General features: G+C 43.4%; 1 protein-coding gene across 9 annotated transcripts in view; it reads left to right on the forward strand.

Annotated features, from left to right (window-relative positions):
* The window catches only part of IKZF2 (IKAROS family zinc finger 2), a 118,126-nt gene extending 107,323 nt beyond the window's left edge, over positions 1–10,803 (forward strand). For all 9 annotated transcript variants that reach the window (XM_032114713.1, XM_032114718.1, XM_032114711.1 and 6 more), the window contains one exon: positions 700–10,803. In XM_032114713.1, the coding sequence (XP_031970604.1) occupies positions 700–1,424 (725 nt within the window). In that variant the 3' untranslated portion in view covers positions 1,425–10,803. The remainder of the gene's footprint in view (positions 1–699) is intronic.
* The last annotated feature ends 4,271 nt before the right edge of the window (positions 10,804–15,074 follow it).

Consider the following 15,074-nt stretch of genomic DNA (forward strand, 5'->3'; position numbering starts at 1 on the left):
GTCTTTTTTTCTCAGTCCAAAAAGGATAGAATCTTTTATTTTGAGGGGGGGAAACTGCAAAGGTCAGCCTCCACTGCTCCTGTAAATGCCTTCATTCTTCATTCTTTGCCACATGCTGTTATTTAATGTTTGGGGTTTTTCCTGCTGGTTAAAGGATTTACATATTGTGGCTCTAAAGGTACCACTGTAACAAGCCCCCTGTACCTGTTGTTTAGGTTTCTCACTGTGCAGCCCTGTTGTAAGGTAGGTGTGAGGCACCTCAGATTGTGGGGGACATGTGAAATGGTCCCTTGAATTTTGAGGAGAGTATGTCCAATGACATACTCTGTCCAAACTTTAGTGACCTCAATATTTCAATCCATTATCTACCAGTTAACATGTATTTCCAAACTTGAAGTATGGGCACAGTCAGGCCCAGTGGAAAGTTTGGAATTGCTCTGGAAGTTACTGCAGCCACATGTTTCACCTGGAGTAAGTAAAAAAAAAACAGAAAGAAAGCTCTTGGTGAGGTTACCATTTTACCCATCTCAGGACAGGAACTTTATCGGACGTCAGTAAAAAGGTAGAAGGAGATTAACTTTAGACTCTGGAATAATTTCACCCCAAGTCAGGGGCTTTCTTTCCCTCCCCACCCCTTTTACAGTGAAACACTGCGGTGATTATGTTGATTTTGCTCATGCATTTGCTCTTATCTCTTAGGTGAAAAGTTCATGAGATTTGGCTATCCAGATATCTCCTTTGATATGAACCTAAACTATGAGAAGGAGGCTGAGCTGATGCAGTCTCACATGATGGACCAAGCCATCACCAATGCAATCACCTACCTTGGAGCTGAGGCACTTCACCCCCTGATGCAGCACACACCGAGCACAATTGCAGAGGTGGCCCCGGTCATCAGCTCAGCTTACGCTCAGGTCTATCATCCCAGCAGGATAGAGAGGCCTATCAGCAGGGAAACAGCCGACAGCCACGAGAACAACATGGATGGCCCCATCTCCCTCATCAGACCAAAGAGTCGAATCCAGGATAGAGAGGGCTCCCCCAGCAATAGCTGCCTGGATTCTACTGACTCAGACAGCAGCCACGACGACCGCCAGTCCTACCCAGGAAACGCTGCCTTAACCCCCAAGATAAAGCCAAACCCGGCTTATGTGAAGGAGGAGGCCAAGCCTTTGGATGTCACAAAAGCTTCTAAGGGCTCTTTAAAGGATATGTACAAGGTGATCAATGGAGAAGGGGAGCAGATTAGGGCTTTCAAGTGCGAGCACTGTCGCGTCCTCTTCCTGGACCATGTCATGTACACCATCCACATGGGCTGCCATGGCTACCGGGACCCGCTGGAGTGCAACATCTGTGGCTACCGGAGCCAGGACCGCTATGAGTTCTCGTCGCACATAGTCCGGGGGGAGCACACATTCCGCTAGGCCTTCTCATCCAAAGGGGACTCGTATGAAGTAGAAGAACTGCACATGAAGAAATACTGCACTTACAATCCCACTTTTCCTCAGACATTGAGACGCCTATTTTGTTGTTGTTGCTGTTGTTGTTGTTGCTGTTGTTTAATTATTATTATTAACCTTATTTTTTGTGGACCCAACCTCATTTGCTCTGCCCAGCTTAAGAGTGGAAAGAAGGAAGGGAATGGATAAAAGAGGGTTTTGTTGTGGCCATCACTTTTTGGGGAGTGACCTGCCTTTCTTTCTGTGGGAATTGGAAGGCAGTCTGTGTCCGTCTCAGTTGTACACCGTGTCCTCTTTTGGGATATCGCTCAACCCTGTCAGGTGCTTTCAAGTCCCAACAAGATGCCACTCATTTACAATTTCAGAGGAATAGGTAGAAACATTTCAGAGGAGAGCCTTTTTCTGATGTGTAGATACAGTGCGAGCTTTCGGTGGCTGGAGGAAAGGGGGGGAACATTGTTCAGCAGAATGAACAATTATTTTTAAAGAAAAACTGTTAGGGAGTTAGGAGCATGAATCAAAGTCAATATTCTTTTCAAAATTACTTTCAAGGGTGAGGTGTTTTCCTGGGTTCAGTGTGTATTGCCCCTCTAGAATGTAAATAAATTAAAAAAAAAAAAAAGATATGTATGTCTTAACACTGTACCACATTACAGCATTTAGTTTCATAAGTCTGAGGGCCTTCTGTGGTAAGTCTGAGGCTTTGTGTTTTTATTTTCCTTAACTTATGAAGCACCTTCTTTTAGAATTGTTGATATTCTGTTACTCCATGCCTATGTGTTGTCTCACTGGCTTCTTAGAGACCCTTGTGGGCCTTATTTCTTTAGTTGTACCCTAAGTTTTAAGAAAGAGCATTTAGAAATAACATTTAATCTTGCTTCTAGGACAATAAGTGGCCTAGGAGTGGGTGAGAGTCTGTAGTTTACTCAAGAGGTTCTGCTGCTCTTCTGAAATACTTTTGGTTTAAAATTACCGATTTAAAAATGACAAAAGTACTAGTAGCAAATATAGGTATATATAGATATATAATTATGTAAATACTTTCTCATTCTACTATCACAGTGTTAACCTCTTGGCAACAGCCTAAACTAAGACTTGCAGCTGGGAAAGTATTAGGAGCCAGATCCTTGGCCAGCATTAACCCTCTTGGCTCCATTGAATTTAATGGAACTGCCCCAACTACTTCAGCTACATCAGGATCTGAACCTTGACTGTTTTTTCTCTTGTTGACATCTTACTTGCTAATTTGCTGAACCACTGATGTCCTTTTGTTTGTAAGTCATCAATTCTGCTTAATTTAGGGGTGGAAGTGTTAGCAGGTTTTGCTGGATAGCCTTGGCTCATGGCAAGCACAGAAGCCCAGCAAACCAACAGGTCACATACGACCTTCTCTACTTCTTCAGAAAGTGATAAGTGGAGATGTAAGTGCTGTGTATTGATTTGGACTTGGAAGATTTCATTTTTATTCCTAATTTATTAATTTCCCTGTAGGAAAAGCAAATGGAGAAACACACTCCAGAGAGAGTCCTTGACCTACAGACTGGACAAGAAAACAAATCCACTGAACTGTTTTGTTTCCTTTCTCTCTCTCTCAGTAAATAACAAAGCCAGCAACCACCCAGCAAGTTGCATCAGTAAAAACTGGGCTTAAACCTACAGGACAGATTGCCATTGAAACCCAACTGTTTGTACCAATCACAATTGAAATGTTGTTGTTTGGCAACAAGAGCACAGCTTGAGAATGGAAAGATCTGCATGGGTTTAACCCCCTCCGCACGCATGGTCTCCATGCGCTCGGGGAGACCTTTTCCAAAGGATAAAGTTACTAAAGTATAAAAGAGAGAGCAAGATCAGGCCATAATGAATTCCCATCTGCTCTCTCCAATCTGTGCACTTGATGCATATGCCAGTTTGCTGTTCGTTTTGAGGGTACTGGGTTTTTTTCTTCTTCTCTTCCTAGACCTGGAGCATTTGAAAGTAGGAGCTGAGTGGTATTGATTGAAATCTTTTTATGGTGACATTCTTGGCAGCTAGAACCTGTGTTTAGAAAGAATACAGTAGATCATGGCCAGATTACCTGACGACTGCTTCCCAGCACTGCAATGCTATTAAGTAGGAGCTGGTAAAGTCTTGCAGTAGCCTATTAATTATAATACAATATGGAGAGAAATGTCATCTTGTGTAATGTGAGACCTATCAAGGCTGGGAATATGCAGGCTTTGGAGAGACAGATTTAAAGATCTATTCCCAACATTGTTCTTAATGTCGTTGGGTTCCTCCCCCTCCTTCTTTCTTCACCCTCATGTAGAGGAAACTGGGGCAAATGAACCAGTGCTGTCCTCCGGACCATTCTCATTGTCTTGTGTCTGGTGCAGTCAAAGGAGTTTGTGCAGGAGAAAAGCAGGGAGGTGCTGGAGGGCATCGCTTTTATTCCGTGTGGCTGATTCTCTGCAGTTAGGGAGGTGGGCTTAGGAGGCGGCCAGCCATGCTTTGTGTCAGGATGTGCCTGGAAATTCAGAAAAGAAAGAAAACAGTGGTTGTGATTTGCTGAGGCAGGAAAGGTCTTTTAAGAACACAGTGGAGAGGGAATGGTTCTTGGGCCTCAGGGTTGCTGGGCTTGCCTGGGCCTCCAGAAAAACACGTGCTCAAGCCAGAGAAAAGGTTGCCGGCAAATCCGTTCAGTCTCTGGGGGCAACACTCCGTTCTCCCCTCTGTGGTCAGTGAAAAAACATGGGCTGTGGTTTCTTGGAATAGTTAGCACTAGGGAAAAAGCGTTTAAAATTTCTGCCTTTGTTTGGGAAAGCACCAGAATACGGGAAAGGTAGAGAATCTCTTGTGTATCCACAAATCAGTTGGCTGCAATTATATCTGCAGTTCGTTAGTGTACCCTTCGGTTCACGGATGACTCACTGATACCTTCGGTAGGGTGTATTCTGTAGATGTTTAACGGATCAGATGGGGAGGCCCACTGATTTTGGACCTGGCTTCAGTTAAATCCAGCGTCTTGATCTAATGGTAGCAGGTGAGATCTGTATGTCCTGGTGTCACAGGCACAGGGACTGGGGAGGCACTGGGGAGTTATCTTATGGAAACTACATTTTTTGGAGAGGAAGAAACTTGAGGGGTTACATTAATTTTTATTATCCATGTCCTTTTCTAAACATTCACTGAAGATGTTCATCCTAAAGTTAGGAAAAGAAGAAAGATTAAATTCTAGTTCAAATTTTGAACAAAATTTTGGATTAACATGTACTTTAGAATTCAATTCCTAGTGAAAAATATTAGAGAGATTTATGTAATGCAGTTTGTCCCTTCACAAAAGTGAGCAAAATGGGGCAGCAGAGATTTCTTTGGGTGTTTTTTCTTGCTTGCTCTCTGCAAGAAGTGGATTTCTAAGAAAAGCTCTTGAGTTTCGTCGAGTTCATTAGTCATTCATAGTGTACTAGGAATTTCGGTAGCTAATCCTTGGCCTCCAAATCTGTTTGTTCTGAGTATTTGCTGCTGGAAATTGAACCTGGCTGATTTTTATTGCACTCTTCTGAAATTCTTGGAATCAGGTTTCCGGTTAGAGACATGCATTTGCAAATTTAGAATTGGCTTCCTGTGAGCATTCCCCATTTTCATTAAAAAGAAAAAAAAAAAAAAAAGAAACCATTTCTGTGCACATCCCTGCCAGTAAACCCTTTTGCTTCTTTTACGTCAAAAATGGCAATATTCTGACTCAGTTTAGAGGATTAGAAGCCTATTAATTAAAATAGAAGTGTGACTGCTTATTCTGCTCTTGGTGTGATCCATATCCTTGGAGCAAAGGGCATTATCTATATATCTGCAGTTAAGACTGATGAATTTTACAGCCACCTCTCTTTGTAATCAGTTAGGAGTGCACATCAAAATATATTGCATTTTTCAGTAAAGCCTGCTCTTTACTCAGTAACTTATGGGATTAAAACAATTTTATTCTCCTTAAAAAGTGCTTTCATCTGTGATGTGATGTGAAAGGTGTCTAGGCATTAACCTGTAGTGGTCTGTAGTAGAGGGGAAGATTCTAAATGGGTTAATTGGCCTGATGTTTAGTGGTACTGGTTTCTACAATGTGAGGACCCAGTTCACAAAGTAGCCAGTGGACCTAAAGTATTTTTACTGCAAGGTGAAGAAATTCTCAATTGCCAGAGTTTCCAAATTTCTTTCTGTTTACAAGGGCTTCCCTAAATTTGTGCTGTCAGGCAGGAGGTCAGTAATGAAACCCAACCCTTCAAAGCTGGGCTTTCATGGGACATTATTACTCTTTCCCAGGTCCTGAGCTAGCTTGTTCTGATTTGAAAGAAGCCAGACAACAGACACTTCTTCCTCTAGAAAGGATCTTTGGAGATAATTGCAGCAAAGGTGCTTATTTCAGCCAAGGGCAGGAGCTACAGTAATACAGTTCCTTCACTGGACTAATTCCTTTCCTTAACTCTTGCTGTGCTTTATAATGTAATGAGGGGGGAGGAGGGAGGCTGCCAGAGTCACCTAAAGTTAGTGTGGGATTTTAGGAAAGAGTGATGAAATTGGCTTTTCTGCTAGTAATTCACCTCTTAGCTTGGCTTAGTAGCATTTAAAAACAAAAATGTGGTCTGGGACAGCTGGAGAGCTTGAGAAAGTATATTTATATATATATATGGTATTGTGTAGTTAGATATATGCTTTATTGTATATGTGCCTTTTCCAAATGCATTTTGGGAGATCTTGATGTCGTTCATGATATCCTACCAGACCCTTTCAGAATGCACGACGAAATCCAACCCAAAGGAAACATCCCTTCTCCTGCTTAGCACCCTCCTTGGCAGCTTGACCCAGAGAGAGGACCTTGTTGGTACTTTGCTGTGAGATTTTCTGGAGTCAGCTGGCTTTTAGGAGTGGGAAGGGCTGAAAATTACCCTAGCCAAGTGCATTCCAGCTATCCAGCCAGAGCTGGTCTGTAGCTGGTCCCAGGGAGCACGGCATTCCCAGTGCAATGCCAAGACTTGCCGCGGGAGCCCCCAGCTGCACCGTGCCCTATGGAGAGCCAGAGAAGCGTCTCCTGTTTTCTCCCTCTCAGCGCTTTAAGTAAAGCACCCTTGGAAATGGACTTTGCTCTGCTTTAAAGTTCCCACTTAGGAATGGGAGCAGACTTTAAAGCACTTGCTTCAACCTGGAAAAACAAATGTTGCAAGTCCTTTGGAAGTGGTTTGCAAGTTTGCCTGTCATGCTGCTGCCACCTCAGGAACTGGCACAGAGACGAGAGAAGCCCATCAGTAGGTGTTCAGGGGGTTCATGAGCTGGAACACTGTGGTGACGAGCACAGTGCTGGTTCTGGGACTTTCTCAGTGGGTTGGTGCCTGGTTCCCACTGCGGGGCTGCAGAGCTGAGTGTGCCAGCACAGCCAAGGCAGGAGGGCCACCATGGGCAAGGTGGCTGGGCCAGCGGGCTTTGGGCAGACCCTGAGTCCAGCAACAGCCCAGAGCCACCCCCTTAGCACCGCTCTGCTGGGCCCAGGCCACGGCAGCCACAGAGGGGTGGTGAGGGGAGCAACTAGGTAGAAAAGAGCTAGAATTTTCTTTGTAGTAAATAGATTCCCTTTTATCCCATTGATGTGTTCTGAGGTATAAGCAAAGGAGAACATCACTGGTTCCCAACTTAGTTTCCAATTTGACCTCCTACACCTGAAAGGGTGGGTTGAGTCCTTCTCCTACCTGGCTCTGAAATGAGCAGAGGACCGTCAGGAGGAGGTGTGGGCTCAGGCTTTGCCATGCTGTGTGCTTAACAGGCCAAGAAAACAATAAAACCAGTCTCTGTTTAATTCACCTACCTTCCCAGTTGATCGTGCAGATTCCTGGTTCCTGTTCGCTTCCAGCCTTTGGAAAGGTGGTTATCAGTATGCTCACTTGGGTCCTCATCTTTGAAGATAGCTTCCCATGCTCTCTCCTTCAGTACAAACTTCTCCTTTTCATCTTGGGGCCTAATTAATCAGTGGACAGAAACGACCTTTTCAACAGAGACCTGCATTGTTGTAGTAAACCTAATATTTTTTACAGTTGCAAAAAGAAAACAAAACAAAAAAACTGTGATATTTTGACTGGCCGTACGTGAAGTATTTCACCAGAGTGAATGACAATGAAGAATCAGATCATGTCTTGAGAGGGACTGGTACTACGTGGACCCTGTTGGGAGAAAGGGAGCAGCCCGGCCCAAAGCTGGGGCCAATGCTTCCTTCCCACAGCAAGTGTTGGTTTAGGTGACTGCACTGCAGCCCAGGAAAGCATTTGAGCACCATCAGCCTCGTGCCATCCCTTCGGCTGGATCTGGAAGTGCACAGGAGCTTTGCAGCTGACCGTGTGTTTGGTCTCTCCCGTTCCCTGTGAGATCAGGGCCAGTGGGTGCAGCACAGCAGCTCTGGGCAGGCCTCAGTTGCAGCGCTGAAGGCGCCTTCCCTTATTTTGTGTAGCAGCCTTAATCCCTGGGTACCAGCAGCCTCTGCTCTGTATCACCAGGCTGGATAAAGGACGGATGCCTCCCGCAAGGCATGGGGGGAGCACGGCTCCTTACAGGCACAACGGGGCCAGTTTGCAGTAAATCGGGCCATTTAGTTTTACCTCAAGTGACATCGAGTAAGAAAAGCTTCTTGCAGGGGTGGAGGTCACTGAATCCCTACTATGCACTTACTGGGATTTGACATTGCTTACTGGAAATGGATGTTCATTCCTGAACACACTGTAACAAGGGAAGGACTTTTTTTGGTTGTTTTTGTAGTCATTCAGATTCTGAAACTGTGATCAATTATTTGACAAATTGTCAAGTGTCCTCAGAGCTTGAACACATTCACTTCCTCACCAGGTAGCAGTCTCCTCTGGCTTTCTGTGCTTTTCTCTTTCCCCCTTTTCCTTCTTGGAGCTTTAAGTCTGGGCCTGCTCTTATCTCCTGTAGCTTTGGGCTGTCTAGGGGTTTTGGGGGGTTGTTTTTTGGGTTTTTTTTTGTTCATTGGCTGTACAGTCTGTTTACATATTTTTGTACTCAAGTGTAGTTTTTTATTAAAAACAGGAAAAAAGAAAAAAAAGTTGATTTGAGAAAAAAAATTAAGGTACGTACTCTTTGTAACACTTTAAAGATCTAGGGTACCTTTGAGATGACTCTAAAGTGATGTAATTATAATACTGTATATTTGCCTTCCTTTTTAGTTGGTTTTATTTTCTGGTTGTTTTGGTTTGGTTTTTTTTTCCTAAAATGTATATCTTTTTATGAGAAACTGGAAACTTTTAATGCAAATGTTTAGAAAGATTTAAAATTGTAAAGTAAAAAAAAAAAAAAAAGGTCATATAATTTTTTTTTCCTGTTGGAAGAAAATGCTTTAAAAAAAGTTTTACTACTGTTGTATTCCAGGGTGGGGGTTACCAGCCCCAAATTTGCTTCTTATGCTTCATTCTTGGATTCTGCTTTCTAAACATGATCATTGCAGACATGGATGATTTGCTTATATTAATTCTAAAAACAAAAGTCACCAACAAAACCACGGTTTTGGGTTATTTTTCTGTTCAAGTGCAATACTTACCCTGACATCTTATTAATGTACAGTGGTTTCTGTGTTCCTTCCTCAGTCCACACAAGTCAGTGAAACAAAATGCTCTACTCTAAATGCATTTAAAGATATGGTTCAAGTAAACTGATTTTGATTGACAAAATATGAGAAACTGTAAATTAAGGCTAAAGCCCATAATTTACCTCCTGCTTATTGTTGGCATTGAAACACATCCACATCCAGAACTAAGGACATACCTGTTCTTGACTCTTCCTTCCTCTTGTCTGCTAATTGCAGCTTTCTTTTTTAAGAAAAAGCACTTAATATTGATGTTTATTAAAAATGACAAAAAATAAAAAGATCTTTTGGTTTGATCCAAAACCCATTCAGTGGAGACTCCTGTTGATTTTGAGGATGGATTTTGGATTAGGCCTAATCTCTTAGCTAGGGCAAAACTGCCGTTTACTCTAATGGGAGAGATTTGCCCGCATAAGAATTACAGGACGCGTGTCCTTTATCTACCTGAGAGACCAGAAAAGCTTCTTTAGAGTTGTCCTTGTCTTATATAAGTTTAGACAGGACTTGTTTTACATATCATACATATTTATATATAGTGTATTTTTATTGCCTTCCCTCCTGCCCCCCAGTAGACTGAAGCCGCTGTTCTGTAAATATGTATTTAGGTACATAATAAAAAAGGAATGAAATCCCATTGAGGTTTCTTGGAAAGGCAGTTCCTGCGCATGCACAGTAGGCACTTACATCTTTTAAATTTGTATTTAAGAGATTTCTTTGTAGTAATAACAAAGGCGAGGAGGCTCTATTCCCTTCTGATTGATTGCCAAAATCATTGCCCAGCCCCTGGTGTTTGAGGTGAAGAAGAACAATGCATTCGGTGGGCGACTATGGTGGTGCCTGCTGGGTCTCACTCCTTGGGCCAAATTCTGGGAACCTCCCCTGGGGGCTCGGCTCCTGCTGCTCACGGGGGCCGTGCTGAGCAGCGGGACCCGGGCACGGCCCGGCCCGGCCGGGGAGCGGAGCTTCGGGCTGCGGGTGTGACCCCTTTGTCACCGCATCTTCCCTGGCTGCTCCGGAGCTGCACTCTGCCCTCCTCAGTGCTCTTTGCCTGACGACAGCTGGGCAATTAACCGGGGAAATGACCCCTTTTTTCTCCCAGGTAAAGAATTTTCAGTTCTGTGATAGATCTTCTGAGCTAAAATTGAGGAATCTTAAATTAAAAAAAAAAAAAAAAATTAAAAATATGGCATCCCAGTTTACTCGAAAAGCCAGAGAAGACACTGGGAATTGTCCCACTTCTTTATGTGCTCATTGGAAGGTGCTATTATAAAAGGAGTTCAGAAACAATCCCCTTGACAGTGGTGCATGTGAGCAACCCTAATGTAAACCTGTATCCCCCAGCTAAAAGAGTTTTGCCGCTATAGACTGAACTATGGGACTTGTTGTTACGTTTATTTTCTTCTTAGCATACATGCATACATATGGTTGCACATCTGTATGTGTGTGCTCTGTACCTGTGTGAGTGTTGTACAGCCATGTGAGAGTGGGAGTCCGTGTGTGCGTGTGTGTATAAATAAAAGAAGCTGCAGAAACTTTGTAATACTTTGTGAAAAGGATTATATTATAAAGGTTTGTACTGTCTTGAGTGCACAGCTACTGGAATAAATGTAGGGAATCTCAGGAACAAGTATATAATTTGTCCAAGAATTATTTCTTCTCAGAAGTGTAAGTGCAGTTTTTAATTCTGTATATTATTTAATATTTTACCAATAAAAATAAACTTCTGACACGAAAGGGTTTTCCATTCAAGCTTTCTGGAGACGTTGGTGTATGCATACACTTTTCTTTCTTGCAGCAGGAAACGCAGGTGGTGGTTTGGCACCTCCCAGGAATCCCGTTTCTACCTGCTCACAAACCCTGTTATTTAACTAGAGAGACTGTGTGTGTTATGACTTGGAGTTCTGAGCATGGGCTGTGAGACGGGGCAGTGGGGCACGGATGTGCTTTTAATATTCATTGGAGCTAAAGAAATACCTTCCATCAGCTTCAGCATCAGCGAGAGAAGTGTTTGTGAAGGTCCTACTGTGTCAGATGGTGCATTGGTCACCTGCCAATTGTTCTGTCATGTTTTTGAAATGAATTAGTGGCCTAAGATTTTTCTGGAAACACTTGGACTGCACACACCTTTGAACCCTTCCCTCAGCACAGGTTTTTGGCTGAGTTCCCTCTGTCATATCCAGAGGTGATGTTCCCAGTAGGGATTTGTTGGGCATTTCACGTTGCCTACCTTGTCCTTCCTTTCATAACGCAGCTATCGACCTGGTAGCATTTGCAGTACAAACTCTTCAGAATAAAAGGAAGATCCCATGAAGCTTCATAAATTGTTTGTTGTTTGTTTTACGAATCTCTTGTAAATTCTTGGTTAAAGATTAACCAGCCTCTCCCCATAATAAAAGTGTTCATCATTCACGACAATGGAAATTCCTTAAGATACCATCTGAATAAAAGTTAATCTTCCTGTAAGTCATGTTTGATGTATGTTGTCTCCAGGGAATGCTTCTGTTCAATGAGCAGAATTTCCCCAGATTTCTTTCACACAGGACTGCTGGATTACTGATTTTACTTCAGAAAAACCTCAAAATTCAGCTAATGGGACAGTCTGAATCTTTGGTGCATGGAGGAGAAATCCCATTGTGCCATTGTAGGACAGAAATGACTGGTTTGATGGACTCAGGGTCCTGTGCCAAAACTTACTGGAGATGGTGATGCTCTTTTCATTGACTTCAGCTAAGGGGCTGAGGGCTGAGGGGGGAGTTCATAGGCAGAAATTAAATGACTTGATAATCCTTAGGACTGCTGAGTCATTTTCAGGGGTGAGACTGTGTGTGGCCTCATGTCATTAAGGAAGAGACTCTCAGAAATCTCCTGGCCTTGATTCAGGACCAGCGTGGTGGTGTGCCTGTGTCTTGGCAAGAGCCACACCACGGGATGCCATTGCCTTTTCCTTTAGATCACCTTGTCAGCAGCTGCAAGCAAAGGACAGGTTGACCTCACCCGTTCAACTCTTACCGAGGCAACAGGGAACTGTGTCTGACCCCTCCTCTGCGTGGCTTTTGCTGGGAAACCCTTACTGTGTTGAAAACAGCTTTTCCCTCTTCATAGCAACAGATGCTTAAAAATCACTCCAGTGACCAGTGTTGGTAGCACCCAGTCTTCCTTTGGTCTATGGGAGGCCAGTGGTTTAAAAATATTTAATGATTTTCTTTGTTGCTGCATCAAATCATGTACGTGCAGTGGTCTTTGAACTGCAGCATCACCCTTCACATTGATAACTGGGTCAATCTTGTAGCCAGGTAAGCATCATATTTCTGACCTGCCAGTCCAGCCCTGCATTCTGCCGGTGGCCTTCTCCAGCTTTACCAAAACCAGTATCATTTTCCCTTAATAAAGGTTAAGCCTTGGTTTGTGGCTTTGGCTTCTATAGTCCTAATATTTCTATTTTTATGCAGTACTTTCAAGAACTTACTGGAGTTTCTTCTGAGGGTGAGTTTGTTCTTAAAATGTGGTGAATCAAAACACGTTTTCCTCCATCTCTGTGCTCGAATGTCAAGTCCCAGCCCTGCCATGAATCATTTCCCACCACGACACTGCAGAATATATAACAGAGCCCTTGTTAATGGGAGACAACGGCAGGGCCTCAAAATCCCATTATGAAACTCGCAGTAATCGAGGGACTAAAAATAAATTTTGCTTGGAATGCAGTTTGAACATGCTTGGGTTATTTTTTCCTTTCTTTTTAGTCGATCCTAATGTAGTTAGTCCTCAATAAACCCAGCTTTACCCTTGTGCCCTTCAGTGCTTATTTTTGTCTCTTCTTGGTGCATCATATAAACATTGTCATAACTTCCAGCATGCAATTATAAGTGTTTGTTTTGGGTTTTTCACAGCAGAGTACCTCAGGAGCCACAATGACTTCTGGATTCAATGAGATTTGAGTTGAAAGGATTACTGTGTAAGTACAGAGTCACTTAAAATTTTAGACTAAGAATGAAAGCTCTATTCAAAGGAATATACTTGTGAAATAGCCTTTGTGTTTCCTGTTAATTCCTGGTACAAAGATTAGGGATGGAGTCCCAGAGTATGATATTTTCCAGGGATTTCTGTCAGTGGAGAAACTGAGCCCTTGTAATGAGACTATAGAAGTGCTCAATATTATCTCATTATTTTTCATTAATCCGTGCACACCAGCCCGCCTCCACACGCTGTAATTCCATGTTACCACCCATGTTCCTACATTAAAATAGGAACAGATTATTCAAGACTCCCACACAAATCGTGAACCTGTATCCCTTCTGATCTGTCACCGGCCATCCCTGAGACGGAGGAGCCTCTTCCCTAGGCAAGGAGTCATCTTTAAACCTGGCAACCCAGCCCTTCAGAGCTAAATGCCTATTTTTATTCCTGGCAAATCCTCCTGTGGTATCCAACATCCAAGCCTGGATGAAACTACCCTGTCAGAACTGATTTTTAACAGAAAATTGCTTTTCAATGAACCCATTCTCTATGGAAAGTGTATGCTCTTCATAGATTTGGGAGGATTTGGGGATTTTTTCCCTCAATAAGAAAGCCTGAAACTCTAAACCCTCAGAAGGTTTCTGTGTTATTTTGTTTGGTTTCAAGAGGAAATACTTCCCTGCCCTCAACTTCTGTTTTCATATCAGTTCAAATAATGTCAAGACACTCTTTGCCTCTCTTTCCCATTATTTTTGTTACTTTTCCTGTTTCAGGCTGCCTGTGTGTAGTTGATAGGGTGTGGTGAGGAATGTAAATTATTATTTTCATGTAGGTGTGGTAGCTATTCAGTTGTAAATCCTGTTTTCAATCCTTCTGTCTATTTTATTTGTGATCTGTAATATTGATTTGTCTTCAGAGCAGAGAACGCTGCAATCTATCAGGAGCAGGGACATTTTATTCCTTGCTAAAGTAATTGAAAGCACTTCCAGAAATCTGTGAGATGGGGAAAAAAGAGATCTTCCTTGAAGCCTTTTTTTTTCTTCCTCTTTGAAATGAGTTGAGGAATTTGTTTCTGCGGTTGATTTGTTTTTATCAGTTAGTTGCAAAATCTGACCAGCCTCGCCTTTCAAACCCGTCTCCCATGATAATCTGCCACTGGCTGTCTCTTGATAACCGACTAAAAAACAAGTTAAAAGGTTTGCGTCTGAACGCGACTCAGGATGGTGGAGGAGCGGGGCTGAGCTACAACAGGCAGCTCTGCAGTTGCTGTTGGAGTCAAGTAAAGCTGTCAAGCTGTTCCCAGTTCCGCACAAGCCGTAGCAGCCGTGCCTGAATCACAGCTGTATTTTCCCACAAGCTGTGAGGGCCTTTTGGCAGCCGCAGGCAGCAGGACCGCAGATGCTCTGGCTCTCCAAAGCCTTTCCAGCTGGTCCCGCCTTGGGAAGGATGAGCTGCTGGGTCAGGCAATAGGGGGTGCCTCACCCGTGGGACCAGACCCTCCGTGCTACAGATCTGTGTGGCCTGAGCAGCCTGCTGGGAGCTAAGCTGATTTGCCCAGTGTCTCTTCAAGATGCCAGTGCTGCTCTGAGCCCCTGGGGCTGCTGTGTGTGTGCTCCTCTGGCTGTGCCCTCCTCTGTGCCCAGCCCCTCCTGTGGACCTGTCCTGGTGACAGCTATTCTAGCCAAAACCATCTTTGCAGCATCTGCCTGTGTTAGTGCAGCTTGGCTTCTAGCTGTCAGTTCAGTCTATCTCATGTTTGGATACATCTGGAACCTAGGAGTACCATCGCTGCTGATTTCTTTTTTAAATTATTTAATTTTTATGGCTACCTTTAGGCCTGTAGCATCCTTGTGCCTGAGGCTGTGACTAGTAACAGTTGATGGTCTCCAGGAAAACTGAGGTTTAGGTGTCACATGCTGCACACTCAAAGCTGATGGCCCGTTTTGGCCAGCATGCTATGAAAGGCCTTGAATACAGTTGTCCTTGGATAGCTCTGCGTATTGTTCTTTATCAAAGAGATCTTTCGAAGGCTGACTTGAAAACAACCCATG

This window comes from Corvus moneduloides, chromosome 7 (genome assembly GCF_009650955.1).
Source record: "Corvus moneduloides isolate bCorMon1 chromosome 7, bCorMon1.pri, whole genome shotgun sequence".
Classification (NCBI taxonomy): domain Eukaryota; kingdom Metazoa; phylum Chordata; class Aves; order Passeriformes; family Corvidae; genus Corvus; species Corvus moneduloides.